The 17,834-nt window shown below is 47.2% G+C and overlaps 1 protein-coding gene across 1 annotated transcript in view; it reads right to left on the minus strand.

The window, feature by feature from the left end:
* Positions 1-6,793: 6,793 nt before the first annotated feature.
* Heatr6 (HEAT repeat containing 6) overlaps positions 6,794-17,834 on the minus strand; it is a 31,105-nt gene continuing 20,064 nt past the window's right edge. Inside the window, exons 13-20 of the mRNA XM_052756120.1 lie at positions 16,054-16,176; positions 15,565-15,651; positions 15,319-15,453; positions 14,440-14,562; positions 13,731-13,855; positions 12,285-12,381; positions 11,615-11,819; positions 6,794-9,854 (exon numbers count right to left, since the gene is read on the minus strand). Of these exons, the coding sequence (XP_052612080.1) occupies positions 9,280-9,854; positions 11,615-11,819; positions 12,285-12,381; positions 13,731-13,855; positions 14,440-14,562; positions 15,319-15,453; positions 15,565-15,651; positions 16,054-16,176 (1,470 nt within the window). The 3' untranslated portion in view covers positions 6,794-9,279. The remainder of the gene's footprint in view (positions 9,855-11,614; positions 11,820-12,284; positions 12,382-13,730; positions 13,856-14,439; positions 14,563-15,318; positions 15,454-15,564; positions 15,652-16,053; positions 16,177-17,834) is intronic.

Genomic DNA, 17,834 nt, shown 5'->3' on the forward strand with positions numbered 1-17,834 from the left:
CATTTTAGAATACACTGATTTTTGAGAACAAAGACTACAATAGCCAGGGTTTCATAAGACATCCAGAAGATAATGCAATACACCCACTTGAGAACCGTCATTGTTGCATGTTCGGAAGTCTTAGACTTTGTTGGAAGTAGAGGCAATAATACAGCCGACCCAAAAACTCCCAAAGGCAACGTCTTGTATACCTCAGACCACTAAACTCAGAATCTGTGGACTGTCATGTCATTAAAGTCGTCCCAGGTGATTTCAATGTAAAGTCGGGCCACGCCATTGTTTCTAAGGAGAGCAACCTGATACCCACCCCCATCCCCATCCCCACATTGTGGGGGAGGGGGGGAGGGGAGGCGGTGGCCCCCCCATCTAAATGACTTTGTGTTCTCTGTCTCCATCTGCTGGCCATTACTCCAAACTGCAGGCGTTCAACTGTGCACTTTGTATACATTTCATTTATTATTTGCTATGTACTTCTTTACAAAATTTACTTTCGAGACAGGGTTCTCTATGTAGCCCTGACTGTCTGTCCTGGAACTCAATTTGTAGACCAGGCTGGCCTGGAACTCAGAGATCTTCCTGCCCTTGCCTCCTGAGTGCTGGGATTAAGGCATGTGCCACTACCGCCGACTGCTATTTGTACTTTTAAAAAAGTTTGCTAAATGGGTGAAACAAAACAAAACAATAACAAAAAAACAGAGTCGAAAATCTTAAGTAATAAAAATATGTACAAATTATATCCTTTCCTATAATGTGGTTGTCTAAGTTTTTAAATACATTAGTCTGGGGAGTATTTGGAAAATAAAAATCAGCCAGTAAGTATCACTTAACTGCCATTATAATTAAGCATAAGTTATGCTCCCTCTGTTGGGTACCAGTGATTCCTTTTCAGTGAATTGTTTTAATGCATTCAAAGTATATTTAGTCCTGTTTTGCCTGATATATTGTTGGTCATGGGTACTTAGTGGTGAGGGGTGGTGGTAAATACAGGTCTTGGGGCTACAGAGATGGCTTAGTGGTAAAAGCACTTGTTGCTCTTGCAGAAGACCCAGGTTTAGTTCCTGGCCTCCACACAGCAGCTCACAACCTCTTGTAACTTCTGTTCTAGGGGCAAATCTGATGCCCTCTTCTGGCTGCTGCAGGTACTGCAGTACTATGCACAGGCATACAAGCCGGTAAAACACCCACACACATACAAAAGAAAATGGGGAGGGGGGAATCTAATTTGGGTGGCTAGGGAGACGGCTCAGTGAGTAAGAGCACTTGCTAGGCAAGCTTGAGGATCTGAGTTCAGATCCCCAGCACCCAAGGTCAAGTGCATGTAACCCCAGTGCTGTGAAGGGTGAAAACTGGAGGAGGAGGGTCACTGGGGGTTGCTGGCTGCCAGCCTAGCTCCAGGTTCAGCAAGAGGCTCAGTGTCGGAGGAATAATGCAGAGGGTGAGTGGAGAACACCAGACGCCTTTCTCTGACCAACGTGTAAGGGTGGGTGCCCCCCACACCTACCACACACATACACAACCATCACCCACACACCTACCAATACACGCAGGCACTCACAGACACACCTACCACACATCAACACATCTACCACACACACACACAGACACACCTACCACATCCACATCCACAGACACACCTACCACACACCATACACAACCACACACACACACACACACACACACACCCCTACCAATACACACACAAACATACATCTACCACATATACACACAGACACACACTTACCACACACACAGACACACCTACCACACACATACACACACAGACACACCTACTACACATGCCTATCACATATACACAACCACCACACACACCTGACACAAACACCACCACCACACACACACACACACACACACAGACACACACAACAAAGATATGCACACACAAAATCTAATTTTGATCCTGATAAAAATATACATTTATAGATTTTTTTATACTATTGAGTTCTTCAGCCTGGGAACATGATACATTTTCTCTTGTGTCTTCTTTTATGACCTTCAGGAACATTTTTTATTTCCATCATAAAATGTGTACAAAGACTTTCATCATATTATTTCTCGGTACTTTATTATTCATGTTACCGCTGTGAATGTTAACCTAAAAAATCAAATTGATTATTGCTGATATATATAAAGGCTACAGATTTTGGCATATTTACTTTTTAGCCAGCTTCCTTATGAGCCCTTATATATTTTATTATTTTTCTGAGTTCATTTTCTTGGGTTTCTGCATATGTTGTATCTCAGACCGGCTTTATGTAAGAAATGATTATTTAGAATCTTTTGTAAAATGTTTTTTAGATGTTATTTTGTTTTAATCACATTGGTCATTAATTCTTTTTTTTTTTTTTTTTTTTTAGACAGGGTTCTGTGTAGTTTTGGTGCCTGTCCTAGATCTCACTCTGTAGACCAGCCTGTCCTGGAACTTGCTCTGTAGACCAGGCTGGCCTCGAACTCACAGAGATCCACCTGGCTCTGCTTCCTGAGTGCTGAGATTAAAGGCGTGTGCTACCACCGCCCGGCCAACCTTTTGTTTTTTGTAGACAGGGTCTCACAATATAGTCCTGGCTGTCCTGGAACTCATTCTGTAGACCATGCTGGCCTCAAACTCACAAGAGATCTGCCTGCCTCTGCCTTCCAAGTGCTGGGATTAAAAGCGTGCACCTCCACACCCAGCTAATGGACTACCTTTTAATTCTTCCTATTTTTACATATATTAAAAATAGATTCCAACTAAAAATTTAAATTACATGTGTATGTGTGTGTGAGTGTGGGTTTGTGTGCAAAAGTGAGTGCCCATGGAGCCAGAAGAGAGTACTAAATTCATCTTCTGGAGCTGGAGTTATAGGAGGCTATGAACTGTCAGATGTGGGTGCTGGGAACCGAACTCATGTTATCTACAAGAACATAGAGTATTCCACCCCCAAGCCGTCTCTCCAGTGCCTCCTCTCTAGTTTTGAAGAGGAGTTCTGAGTGGAAAAGGAATCTGCATTTTACTGTTTTATCACCCACAAAGAGACTGGGAGGACTGGAGGACTGGAGGACTGGAGGACTGGGAGGACTGGAGGCCTGGAGGCCTGGGAGGACTGGAGGACTGGGAGGACTGGAGGACTGGAGGACTGGAGGACTGGAGGACTGGGAGGACTGGAGGACTGGAGGACTGGAGGACTGGAGGCCTGGGAGGACTGGGAGGACTGGAGGACTGGGAGGACTAGAGGACTGGAGGACTGGAGGCCTGGAGGACTGGGAGGACTGGAGGACTGGAGGACTGGAGGCCTGGGAGGACTGGGAGGACTGGAGGACTGGAGGACTGGAGGCCTGGGAGGATTGGAGGACTGGGAGGACTGGAGGACTGGGAGGACTGGAGGACTGGGAGGACTGGGAGGACTGGAGGACTGGAGGACTGGAGGATTGGAGGACTGGGAGGACTGGAGGACTGGAGGTTTGGAAGACTGGGAGGACTGGAGGACTGGAGGTTTGGAGGACTGGAGGACTGGAGGACTGGAGGACTGGAGGGAGGACTGGAGGACTGGAGGATTGGAGGACTGGAGGACTGGGAGGACTGGAGAACTGGAGGACTGGAGGACTGGAGGACTGGGAGGACTGGAGGACTGGAGGACTGGAGGACTGGAGGACTGGAGGATTGGAGGACTGGAGGACTGGAGGACTGGAGGATTGGAGGACTGGGAGGACTGGAGGACTGGGAGGACTGGAGGACTGGAGGACTGGAGGCCTGGGAGGACTGGAGGACTGGGAGGACTGGAGGACTGGAGGACTGGAGGATTGGAGGACTGGGAGGACTGGGAGGACTGGAGGTTTGGAGGACTGGAGGACTGGAGGACTGGGAGGACTGGAGGATTGGAAGACTGAGAGGACTGAAGGACTGGAGGACTGGAGGACTGGAGGATTGGAGGACTGGAGGATTGGAGGACTGGGAGGACTGGAGGACTGTGAGGACTAGAGGACTGAAGGACTGGAGGACTGGAGGACTGAGAGTATTGGAGGACTGGGAGGATTGGAGGACTGGGAGGACTGGAGGACTGGGAGGACTGGAGGACTGGAGGACTGGGAGGACTGGAGGACTGAGAGGACTGGAGGACTGGGAGGACTGGAGGACTGGGAGGACTGGAGGTTTGGAGGACTGGAGGATTGGAGGACTGGAGGACTGGAGGATTGGAGGACTGGAGGATTGGAGGACTGGGAGGACTGGAGGACTGTGAGGACTAGAGGACTGAAGGACTGGAGGACTGGAGGACTGAGAGGATTGGAGGACTGGGAGGATTGGAGGACTGGGAGGACTGGAGGACTGGAGGATTGGAGGACTGGAGGACTGGAGGACTGGAGGACTGGGAGGACTGGAGGTTTGGAGGACTGGAGGACTGGAGGACTGGAGGACTGGGAGGACTGGAGGACTGAGAGGACTGGAGGACTGGGAGGACTGGAGGACTGGGAGGACTGGAGGTTTGGAGGACTGGAGGACTGAGAGGACTGAAGGACTGGAGGACTGGAGGACTGGAGGACTGGAGGACTGGGAGGACTGGGAGGACTGGAGGACTGGAGGTTTGGAGGACTGTGAGGATTGGAGGACTGGGAGGATTTGGAGGACTGAGAGGACTGGAGGACTGGGAGGATTACAGGACTGGAGGACTGAAGGACTGGGAGGACTGAAGGACTAGGGGCAGACAGACTTTCTTCTTCAGGATCTGGTACCCAGGACCGAGGATATTCAGGTGCAAGGAGGAAGCCAAAGAAAACAAGGCCAAGGCACCATTTATTCCTGAGTGCTGCTCTCTGTCAGGCTATGTCCCATGACCTGCTCCTCAACACCTCCGCAAAGCTTCCCCAAATGTCCCAACTTCATATCTAAGTGGACAAGTAATTCTCCTGAGGACACAGTAGTTACGTAGCAGAGCTGTCCTTTAGAGGCCTGGTGACTTCCGGAATTTAGAGCTGGAGCTGTGGTTTCTGAGGCCTGGCATGTGGGATGGGTCCAGAACTAGATCTGGAAAGTATGCTGGCTCTTCTGCTTCAAGCTCCTTCCTTCTTCCTTTCGAGGGACCTGGAGCAGGCCAGAGTCTGTCCTGTGGTGGCATCTCTCTCCACTGCTGGATCCAGGTTCCGGGCAGTCTAGCTAACAGTCCTGTGAGATGACATTGAGGGGGACCTCGCATCTGCCAGCACAGAGGCCCATGGCTTGTTGACTGTTTCTGTCCAGTGCTCTGCAAGGGCGAGGGCGTAGGTATGGCATGTCAGGGCCTGTTCTAAAGGGCTTCCCTTGTACTGACTAATCACCATGGCAACCCCCTTATGAGGTCAGTGCTTGTTTCCCATCTTACAGATGGAGGAATGAGAGGGAGGATGTTAAATAATTGGCAGATTGAAATCACAGAGCCAGGACTTCTGCTCACTGAACTGTACCGACGATCTTAATACTCATCAAGCTTACATTAGGGAGATGGGGAGGTGTGGCTGCCCAAACCCATCAAAATCCAGGAATTCTTTCCTCAGTATGCCAGATTCCCATCCACTGGATCACCACAGGGCACCTCTTTTCCCACTCACTAATACTGCTCAGGTGACAAGTGGGTGCCTTTGGGGGTTCTACAAGTGGGCAGTTGGCAGGTTCCCTGGACAAAGGAAAGGCTGAGAAGTGACGTCACACTGCTGTTAGTCTAATGAATGAAGGCCACTGTACCTCTTTTATTTTTTAAAAAGATTTATTTTTATTTTCTGTGTCTGTGTGTGCCTGGTGCTTGCAGAGGCCAGAGGAAAGCTTTGGGTTCCCTGGGACTGGAGTTTACAAATGGTTGTGAGCTGCTGTGTGGGTCCTGGGAATCAAACTGGGGTACTCTGGAAGGGCAACAAAGGCCCTTAAATGTTGAGCTGTCCCTCTAGCCTTGGTCTCTAACTATTAAATACCTAAAAGTCTAGAGGCTTTGTTGTATTAGGCAGTGTTCTCTAGAGTCAAAGAATGTACATGCCATAAGAAATGTACTAGAATGGCTTCTGCAGTAGGGACTAGATGGCCAATGGCCATCTTCACAGTGGAGAGGCTGAGAACTCGGTCCCTGCTCACTCCATGAAGCTGAATGCCAGAGTCTCAATCTGGTGCTGAAGGCAAGAAGATCCTGGAGAGCTGTGGTCTTCTGTCCATGCTGGGAGGCTGGAGAAGCTGGAGTCTGACACCAGCAAGAAGTGGCAGGAGCCGGGAGGGGATTGTGGGGAGAGGAGGAGACAGATGCTAAGCCAGACACTAAGTAGGCAGGCAGGCAGGCAGGTGAGCAGCACTAATTTCCCCTCGGCTCTCTGTACCTGGGTTCTCCCGGAAGGTGCTGCCCTCTGTGGGAGGGGCCTGAGTTAATTCTCCCTGAACCTCCCCTCACAGACCTGCTCCAAGTGGCAAGGTGACAGGATTGCCCATGTCTTACGTGGTACTGGGGATCAACCCCAGGGCCTCACATAGGGGAGGTAAGCACCGATCCACACTGGAGTCTGGAGTTTTAGTGCTATTCCAAATCTGCCACCTTTCTGCTGTCTCAGTATTACAGCAAATTCTATTGCTGCAGTCTGGGTGGTCAAGTGTTGGACCCGCTGCTCCTGTACCATGTGGCCTGGGAAAAGCATTTTCTTGTGCTACAGGCCCAGGATGCCAGAGAGAGAATCTGTCCCCTGAAGACAGAAGTGGGGACCCAGACACCTGAAACATCTTAGAGGTACTTTTACATTTTTCCTTTAGGGGGACACTGACATCCATTCCATAGACCCAGAAACCAAAGGGTTACAAAGAAATGTGAAATTTTATTCAAGGTAAGCCAAGGACAGGAGCAGATCATTAAACGAACCCATCAGATCCTGTTTCACAAATATTTTCACCAAGAAACACAGGGGCAAAATCTCAAAGCCCAGAGGATACGTCAAATTCTCACTCTTATGAAAACGTGTTGAAGAAGCCGTTGCTGAGACTGCATGGAGGAGAAGGAAATCCCAAGGATGTGAAAGAGTCATGCAGGGCCAGGGCAGGTTCAGCTCGACCCCTGGAGCCCCCTGCGGCCATCCATTTCAGAATCACCTCTGCGGGGATGCAAGTTCACAGAGGGGTCTATGTGGGAACCTCACGCGAAGGTGGCCCCTTTGGAGCGGCTAGCCCTCTACCAATGGAACATGAAGACTCTAGTCCGTGTGAGTGCTATGGTCCCCAACCACTGTCTACACAACAGTTGATGTGCCACTGGGATAGACGAGAGGGGAAAAAAGCATGCCCTCAAGTATGTATTTTAAGCTATGTATTTGTCTTATTTCTTGTGTGTGTGTGCGCGCGCATGTGTGAGCACCTGAGGTGGAGTCAGGACTCTTCCTCAATTGGTCTCCGCCATATTCACCCAGGCAGGATCTCTCAAATGAACCCAGAGCTTGCTTGGGGGATCCTGTCTCTGCTAACATCGTGCCCACCTGGCTTTCTGGTGGTTACTAGGGATTCAAATTCTAGTTCTTTGTTTGTTTATTTGTTGAGACAGGCCCTCCTGCCTTAGCATCCTCAAGTGCAGGGATTTAAGGTGTGGACCACCACATCTAGCATCACTTCAGTTCTCTGAGATAGTCTTGCTACACATAGCCCAGGCTGGCCTCAAGCTCACCATTCTTCTACCTCAGCCTCCACAGTGCTGGGATTAAAGAAATGTGCAACCACGCCTAGCTTAAGTCTCAATAATTAAACAAATATCACCAGAACTAAATCTCTACATTTTTTAATGTATCCCACATCAAATATATGTGTGGTTTGTTTTTATATAACCCTACATTTCTTTTTTCTTTTCTTTCTTTTTTTTTTTGAGATGGAGTTTCTCTGTGTAACAGCCCTGGCTGTCCTGGAACTCACTCTGTAAACCAGGCTGCCTTGAACTCAGAGATCTGCCTACCTCTGCCTCCCGAGTGCTGGGGTTAAAGGCGTGCGCCACCACTACTGGGCTATAACCCTACATTTCTTTCTTTCTTTCTTTTTTTTTTTTTTCAAGACCAGGGTTTCAACGTATACTTTTGGTTCCTATCCTGGATCTCGCTCTGTAGACCAGGCTGGTCTCGAACTCACAGAGATTGTCCTACCTCCTGAGTGCTGGGACTAAAGGCATGCACCACCGCCGCCCGGCTAACCCTACATTTCTGATGGAAATAATTTTACTAAATTGTTGGTGGTCAAGAGACAAGTGCAAAATCTAAATGTAAACAATTATTCAGCAAGAAATTAACAGATACTTCATATTAATAAATATAATTTAAAAAATCCTTGAAAACATCTAAATTACACAAATAACCTTTTTTAAAGATACAAATTAAAAGGTCAAACAGCCATATTTAGTGTATAGGACCATGTTATTCCCAAGGTCAGCTGTGAATTCAGACAGAAGTTGGTACTGAGGGCCAGGCTCCTGGACCACGGGGAGGTGGAAGGGCCTTGGATGCATGCCGATGCCGGGTGGGCAGCTGCACACTCATCAAGGGGCACTCGTGGAGGAGCTCTGCAGCTGCTGCAGCTGCCAGCACACCGCACAGGAACCTCTTCCACTTGCTGCTACCTTTCTTTTGGTTTTGTTTTGAATCAGTTTATTATTAAAACCAGTTTTGAAAACACAATTCTAATATGATTCTAGTTTCTACACATCTTTCTTTCTGAGACTAAACACTTCAAGACCTTCTCTAGGCGGAAGTTTCTATCCTGTCAGCAGCTCCCAAATAAACACACTGAGGCTTAGATTAATTACAAATGCTCGGCCAATAGATCAGGCTTATTACTAACTACCTCTTACAATTTAAATTAACCCTATTAATCTATGTACTGCCATGTAGCTTGTGGCTTTACCTGTCCTCCAGCACATCTTGCTCCCTCTGTGTCTCTGGGCGACTCCACTGACTCTACCCTTCTTCCTCCCAGCATTCTCAGTTTGGCTGTCCTGCCTATACCTCCTGCCTGGCTACTGGCCAGTCAGTTATTAACCAATGAGAGTAATATATATTCACAGTGTACAGAATGAGTATTCCACAGCAACCTCCAATTGTCTGGGCCCACACTATATATACCCTTGACTCCTCATATCTTGGTTGTCTAGGTTAGAATGGCCAGTAATGGAACCATGCCCCAAAGTGACTGAGCCCTTTGAGAAAAAGTTAAATAGCCACTAATCCATTCTAAATAAACGCTGACGGATGTTCCTGCCCTAGAATTAAACTCCATGTATCAAATGCACAAGCTTGGTCTCTGACTCCCATTTATTACATGTGAAGGTCACTGATCTGGAGTGCCACTTGTCCTCCTGAGGAGTCACAGTGAACAGCCAGGATGTCCTCTAAGAAGGCGACAATGACCCTCTTGGCTGTGTCTCCGGGCAGAGCCTGCACTCTGCGTATGTACTTCAGGGCCACTCTGACCATCTGGTCTCTTTCCTGTGGGGTGTGGACTGCTCCGGGATCATCTCCCTCTGCTCCTGATTTTAGGAACTGTAGGATGTAGGACCGGATCATCTCCCCATTCAGCTCAAGAGTTTCCAGAATGCAGGGGAGGTCAGAGGCACTGGCGAGGCTCAAGAGGTGAACCAGTGCCTGGCAGATGTGGGTCCGTAGGCTGGCACAGTACTTGAACTCCAGGAAGTCTGTGGTGTCCTCACTCTTCTGCAAGGCAGTGACCAATGCATTCCAGATCTGAGCGAACTGTTCTAGAGACCCGTACTGTGCTCTCTGGCTTGGGATGGAAAGGGCTGCGGCAGATCTGATGCGCACTTTGAAGTTCTTGCAAGACATCACAACCGATGTCAGGGCCTTGTAGGCTTGGGAGGTCCATGGGGCTGACCCTGGGAAGAATTCAGACACTGAAACTAGTGAAGGCTTAGAGACAGGCAGGGTGGGCAGGAGAGGGGTGGAGGAAGCATGCATTTTGTGTTTACCCCACTCTCATAACCCCACTTGAGTTAAGAATGGCCCCACTGGCTCATATATTTCAATACTTAGTCATCAGGGAGTGGCACTATTTGAGAAGGATTAGGAGGTGTGGCCTTGTTGGACAAAGTGTGTCACTTAGGATGGGCTTTGAGGTTTCAAAAGCCCATGTCAGGCCTAGCCTTTCTCTCTGCTTGTGGATCAGGATATAGCTCTCAGCTGCTACTTCAGCTCCATGAGTGCCACCACAATCCTGCTGTGATGATAATGGACTAAACCTCTCAAACTGTAAGCAAGCCCCCAATTAAATACTTTCCTTTATAAGAGTTGCTTTGGTCATGGTGTCTCTTCACAGCAATAGAACAGAGACTCAGACTCCTCATAAGAGCAGGGCAGTGAAAGCCAACCTGTGGGATCCCAGGGAAGGGACTGAATACTGACCTCTGACTTTCCTCTTTCCCTAGACAAGCCTGCAACATGATCAAAGCCTCTGCTACCCAAATAGGATTTTATCTGTCCAAAGGGGCAAAGCTTGGTGGGAGATGCATGGATGGCACTGTACCCAAACTGCTCCTGGCAGTGCATGGCTGCACACGGCATGCAACAGCCCCATTCCTGCTAGTAAAAAGAGTATTCCCTTCCCAGACTAGCACTAGGCACCGACTTACTGTAGCACGTTGTGCATTTTATTGTTAAGACATAAGAACACTTGTAATGTCAAGAATAAGATGCTTACATGGTCTTTTTCCCATTTCTGTGCCCCCCTCCCAATTAGCATGTTTTCCACCCCCTCAGAGGTGGTGCTAGCCACTCTGGCTTATGTGTCTCACTCCTCAAGACGGATGGCAATTCTCTCAGCCTGTTTCCTTCTTTGCTGCCCCAGAAAAAGACTCTTTCCATTCTGTGAACACCAGTGCCATTTACAAGGGCCTCAGATCTCACTGTCCAGCCTGTTCCTGCTCCATTCTTACGTGCTTCCCCACAGCTCTGCAGCCCCCAGGCAACTTCTCCACTGTCTCCAAGGGTCTGCTCTGCCTGGACATCCTGGGAGGTAAGGATACTGGGCCAGCTTTCCCTCACACAGTGCCTGCTCTGCGGGCCCACATGGTTTTTCCCCTCTCCAAGGGCACACCCTTAGCTCTCCAATGCTGTCAGAGGCAGAGATGTAGGGCCAGTGCTGGCATTCCCAGTGGCTAGGGTCTGTGCACAGAAGAAATTACTATCCCAAGATGACATGTCAACCAAGGCTCATGGTATTTGGGACAGTATGATGGGGACAGAAGCCCATAGCATCTATTTCTGATCCCAGAACTTGTGAGATTTGAACCTGTGCCCTCTCTGCCAGAGGCAACACTGTAGATTTGACCAATTTCCTTCCCATCTTTTCTCCTAAGTATTTAATGGGATGACATTGTAGAAACAAGTTAATATCCTGTTTTAGTTTGCTTAACATATGAAGTATTTTCTCAGAGTATAAAAATGATCTTTGTAAATATACTTTAAAAATGGCAATAAAACACCCCATCAAACACAATGACTTATTTCATCTTTCCACTAAACTGGATTCCTGCTGTTTTTTAGTCCTGGGACAAAAACCATTGTCACAAACGTTTTTAACAACAGCACAGACTGGCATATGCCTTCCCAAGAGGAAAAGAGAGGGAAAACAGCTTACCAAGTGGAAGAGCAGGGTTTTTAAAAACATTCCCCATTGCGTAGCAAGCATTCCACCGGACTTTCATGGCAGCCTCATTTACAACAGTAGAAATCAGAGTCTGGATAGATTCCTCGATGATTTCAGCAAACCCGGGTCTCTCTATGTGAGAGGGCTGTAGAAAGTGAAGCAAATTCCCAAGGGCCCGGACTGCATTGCTTTTGACCTAGCATAAAACATAAAAGGCCTCAGAGTTATTTTGCTGGAGATGTTTCAGAAAGTAGAAATTCCACTTTAGAAAAGACCCTCCATGTCTTAAAGCAAGGGAATAAATGAGACCTGGAACTGTGCATGTTCAGCTGTCCCAGTGTCTGAGCCCACGCTTTCTAAATGTACCATGTAACAGCCACATGCAAGCTCTTTATCTTTCTTACTTATTGATTCCATTTAAGGATTTATTTTCTCTTTCTTTCCTTTTAAGTAACAGATAAGCATGAATCTATCATGCAGTATGACGATGAGGGAATGCTGGTACTTTCTATGGGACAGGAGGCACTAGAATAAACTGTGCAAGTATGGAGTGGGCAGCATACTGAGTGCCTGCGAACACTGCTGGATGGTTGATGACCGTCAGACCACCCCGCTGGAGCAGCGCGGCTACAAGTGCGCACCCTCAATATCCTGTGCATACCTTGTCTTTGTCCGTGGAGGCTTGTATCGCAGACTGCAACATTTTCAAGAGCAGGAGCCCAGAGAACTCATCCTGAAAACTTGGGTCTGGTGAGTCCCTGTTCCACCCATGGCAAATGGTGGAGTAAAAAGAAAACATCACTTAAATGTGTGCACACAAAGATACAGTCACCAAGTATATGAGGATAAAAACTTCAGGAAAACAGCTTGACAGATCTTTTCAGATTATACTGAGAAGTTACACATCTTTTTGTTTTTGAGACAGGGCCTCATTATAGAGCTTAGGCTGGCCTGGAACTTGATATAGAACTTATGTTGACTTCAAATATGTGATCCTCCTGCTTCAGCTTCCTGAGTGCTGGGATTGCAGGCATATGCCACCACACCTAAGTTTCAATTGGACAGTTCCCCATTTAAGAATGTAACTACAGGGGATATCTCAAGATGGACATTTCACGCCTGGAAGTATTCACTGCAATATAGACACCCAGAAGCCCAAGTAAAACAACCATTCAAGAAGAGGATGGAAAAGAATGGGTCCCGCGGAGGGCTCTGTGGAACACGTGTTTACTAAACATTCGGTGTAGAGAATGTCTCTGTGTGCTACACACATCTCTTGTGTAGAATTAGGTGACAGAAAGTATACCAGCAGCCACCCTAGGGATGTGACGGTGTTATAGGAAGGAGGCGGATTTTACACTACATCCCCCTTTGTACTGTTCCAATTCTTTTGACCTGTGAATGTATTCCTTAAATAATACAACCTGCTTTCTCCAGTGGACTCTCACTGGGTACATCAACTACACTCCAGGGCAGGCTCCATCCACGCTCAGGAGCAGTTCATGACACAATGCGGACTCCATGGGGGGTTTTTGGGTAATTTTTGTCTTATTGTTTTTTCTGTTTGTTTTGATTTTTGTTTCTTGGTTTGTGTGTGTGTGTGTGTGTGTGTGTGTGTATGAGACAGAGAGAGAGAGAGAGAGAGAGAGAGAGAGAGAGAGAGAGAGAGAGAGAGAGAGAGCAAGAACATGAAGTTGGGTGGATAGGGAGGTGAGGGAGATCTGGGAGGAGTTGAGTTAAAGGAAAACATGATTAAAATATATTGTATGTAAACATATTTGACAATAAACAAACAAAAAACCTCTGTATCCTAAGAGCAGGGCAACTGCTACTAAGGTTTCAGATTTCTACTGTGCTACTTTCTACAATGTGGGTATACAGCTATGTCAGCACACGGTATTTCTGAATATATATATACTGTTATAGAATAATATGTATTTTAATACATAGTAAGAACCTACTAGGTTTATTGCTTAAAGGAATATCAAAACAAAGTAAAACTGTCTGCATAATATGGGGGAATTTTTGCTAATTCTTTCATAGTAAGGACACCTTTTAGGAATTCTGAAGCAGATGCCACCCAGGGAAAGCAAGCCGAGTCACTTACATGTTGACGATTAGAGTGTCCGTCAGGTTGCCCAGGGACCAGGCTGCTTTGGCGCGCACGTTTAGTGACTTATCTCGAAGTGACATCAATACAGCATTCGCTGTGTCTGCGACAAATATGACGTCCTGTGCAACAACAATCCAGGCTCTGTTACTGGGGTCACAGCGCTGCCTCTGAGCGTCACAGCTTATTTTCAGAAGGCTATCAGCCTTTACGATAATTTTGATTTAGAAACTAAAGATCTATGGACTCAACATGAGCCTGTGACAGTTACCTGTGTGTTCTGTGCTCGGGTTGATTTCCACCTCCTGCAACATTATTCTGACAGGGAAAGCATTTTCCAAACACACTCTTTGTACTACACACCCTTCTTAGAGATGAACATCACACGCAAGAATAAAGGAAAACTTCATTACCTTCTTAGAAAACTGGGTATTAGCTTTCTCAGTCATTACTTCCATGTGGTAATGTCCTCATTTTCATCTTTAATCATTCATTAATTAAACATTTGCTACACACTACAGTCCCAGGCAGTGTGTCAAATTAACAAACGAAGTACAGGTACTGCACATTGTAGTAGCAATTAAGGAAATCCGATTATACAGCAGGTTCATTTCCTTCACTGTTCAATGCGGAAGCTACATGCTCACAAATCCACTATGGTAAAGGATCTAAGGGGACAGAGGAGGGCAAGCCGGCTTACTCTCACCTGCCTGAGACAGGGGAAGAGCACATAGACGCCAAGGGCCCTGGAGGTCGCAGCTTTCACTAAATGGTTCTTGCTGTCATTCAGGCCGAGCAACATTGTAATGCACAAAATCTGCTTGTCATTCTGCATCGAGAAGGTTCACAAAAGGAGAAGTCAGATGCAATCACTGTGAGCCGAAGTCTCCCACAAGCAACTGAACACTGTCACCTTCGGTGGACTAAAGGGCAGGTGCCTGGACACCAGGGCAGGTATCTGAGGCATGATCTTGGGCAAGGCACACACAGCATCTCATCACACTGCACCTTTTAACTGTGTAACAAGGCCATTTTTATCCTTTGCTTCATTAGCGCCGCCTCTTTTATAAAAGCTAATTTACATAGCTAAGAACAGACCAATAAAGAACAGGAGCAGAATGAATATGCTTGTGTACCCCAAATCAGACTCGGAATCTCACCCAAAGCAATGGGATTAGGAGACGGCAGGCTACGTGAATACCCCGTGTGGAGATCTTACACCTAAGTGTTTCCATACTCCGCTGTTTCTCATGTGACTCCTCTGCTAAGTGGATAATACACAGCTTTAAAGAAATCCAAGGAGTCAAAGAGCTGGGGTGGAATGGCTAGGATGCGGACTCAAGACTTCCAACTCCAGACATGAAGGATTTTGGGGCTCTGTCTGTCTTCAGAGCCGTTCACACCCACACCTGCCTTCTAAGGCCCAGGAAGCAAGGCTTGCCTGGGGGACTAGACATCACTGCCCTCACTGCCAACTCAACAGAAAGAGTTCTAGAGCAGAGGCTGAAAGATTTCAAAACAGAATCACACTGAAGCCCTGCTGCCCAGGACACAGTCCAAGAGTGAGGACATGTGGCTACATTACCGGCAGACTGCTGAAAGCCTCTGGCAAGATGGAGGACAGGGCGTCACAGGCGCTCGCCTGGAGAGTTGGGTGCTCTGAATTCTGCAAGGCTCGGGGCAAAGGACCATTCAACATTGCAGTCCAGAACTTCACCACCTGGAATGGAGGTACATTTAACATAAAGAACATCCCACAGCGACTGAGTCTCAAAATAAAAAGCACACTAGAGCACTTCGGAGAGAACACTGGGAATGGTGGTGTGCTCACCATGTGGACTGGTACTCTCTGCTCGGGAGCCACGTTGGAATCTGGCTTGTACTGCTGTATCAAGCCTGTACTCAGTTCTTCCAGAAGCTGCCAAGACACAAGAAATGAGCTGTCAGAGCAGAGCATTAGCACTATGGAGGCCACAAACGCCATGCCTTCAGTTTGGAGATCCATCAAAGCAACAGGAAAAATTGTTTCTCTTTCTTTCCTTTTCGGTTTGTTTTTTTTGAGACAGGGTCTCATTATGTAGCCCTGGCTGGCCTTCTGCCTTCCTCGTGCTGGGGCTAAAGGCATGCACACAACTTAGGAAAAGTAATTTCTAACTAGTTTTTCTCTTCTCAGCAACTATGAGAGATTCTTTGAGGAGTAAAACGGACATCTATGGTGTCAGCCGACCCCACACATAAGAACCAGGAGAGGAATGCATCCCCTCGTCGTCTGAACCCTGAGAAACCACAGAAGGAACTGTGTCACTTGCAATGAAATTACCTTCACGCCATGGAGCTGAATGGATGGGTTTGCTTCGCCCATGCACTTGCAGATCACCTCGCCAAGCTCCATCAGGTACAGCTGAGCCATTGAAAAATAGCCCCTTGCCAGGTGAGCCAAAACCTGCACCGAGAACAGGCGATTAGCGCATCTGAAAGCAGGCAGGGCTGCACAATCCAGAAGTGGTTCAACATTTTGGCAGTCGCTCACACCTAACACGGACGGCAAGTCTGGCAGTAGGAGAAGTGAGAGGCAGCCATACTCTAGCTACTGCTGGCATCAATCCCATGATGCTTTGCTGGTTTGAGAAGTCTCGCTCAAGCCTCAGGGTGAGCCTTTGATGTAGGTTTTATGGAATTTATAGTGAAAGGACCAAGGCCGAAGCGTAAAAGGGTGTGCTCAGTGTCCTCAGACAAACAGCAGAACTGAGCTGGGATGGCTGTTCCTGGCTGTCACCTCGACACATTTGGAGTTAACTAAAACCCAAGTGGCTGGGCACAACTGTGAGGGATTTTTTTCTTAATTAAATCATTTGAAGTGGGGAGACCCACTTTTAATATGGATCTTTTTTCCCCCCGAGACAGGGTTTCTCTGTGTAGCTTTGGAGCCTGTTCTCGATCTCACTCTGTAGCCCAGGCTGGCCTCGAACTCACAGAGATCCGCCTGGCTCTGCCTCCTAGTGCTGGGATTAAAGGCGTGCGCCACACTGCCCAACTTAATCCAAATCTTTTGAAGTGGGCAGATCTACCTTTAAGCTGGGCCACACCTTCTGCTGGCACCCTATATAAAGGACATGGAAGAAGGAAGCATTTGCTCTTTGCCAGCTTGCTCTGACTTCCACTAACAAGTCCATTCCTTCACTGGCATTAGAGCCTACTTCTTTGGGATTCTGGTGTATGCCGAGGACCAGCTGAGACATCCAGCCTTGTGGATTGAACAACTATGAAATTCTTGGCCCTTCTGTTGGTAGACAGCCATTGTTGGGCTAGCTGGACCACAGCTTGTAAGCCATTCTAATAAATCCTACATATGTATGAAATGGAGATATATGTTCACTCTATCAGTTCTGTTCCTCTCAAGCAGTGGTTCTCAGTCTTTCTAATGCTGCGACCCTTTAATACAGTTCCTCATGTTATGGTGACCTCAACCACAAAATTACTTTGTTGTCACTGCATAACTGTAATTTTGCTACTGTTACAAATTGTAATGTAAATATCTGACATGCAGGATATCTGATATACGACCCCCCAAAGGGTCACAAGCCACAGGTTGAGAAACTCTGCTTTAGAGAACCCTAACTATACACAAGTCTGCATCTTAGACTACATCTGAGACAGGGGTAATTTCTTTTCTTTTCTTCTAAAAATTTTTATTGGTTTATTTATTTTACTTTGTGATGAGTTCTTACTATGTAAACCTGGGTGGTCTGGAACTTGCTATGTAAACCAGACTGGCCTTGAACTCGCAGAGATCTGCCTGCCTCTGCTTCCCAAGTGCTGGAATTAAATACACAGGCCAACATGCCCTGAAAGAGGTATTTTCTTCCTTTCAAGGAGCAATCATTTTGTTTCAATAAATAGATACAAGAGGACAACAAGGAATTTACAGGGAATTAACTTGAGGTTGCTGAAGTCAAACTTAACCATTACATCCACCTCTCATACAATACTTGCAGTGACTACAACAGTCTGTAACAAGAGAACAGGAAGGGACGCACTCAACAGTTTACAAGGACTGCCCTAAACAAAACTAGAAAGGAAAGGCCACACCTAGAGGTGAGG

The sequence above is a fragment of the Peromyscus californicus genome, unplaced genomic scaffold (genome assembly GCF_007827085.1).
Source record: "Peromyscus californicus insignis strain IS unplaced genomic scaffold, ASM782708v3 Scaffold_3__1_contigs__length_106647218, whole genome shotgun sequence".
Taxonomy (NCBI): Eukaryota; Metazoa; Chordata; class Mammalia; order Rodentia; family Cricetidae; genus Peromyscus; species Peromyscus californicus.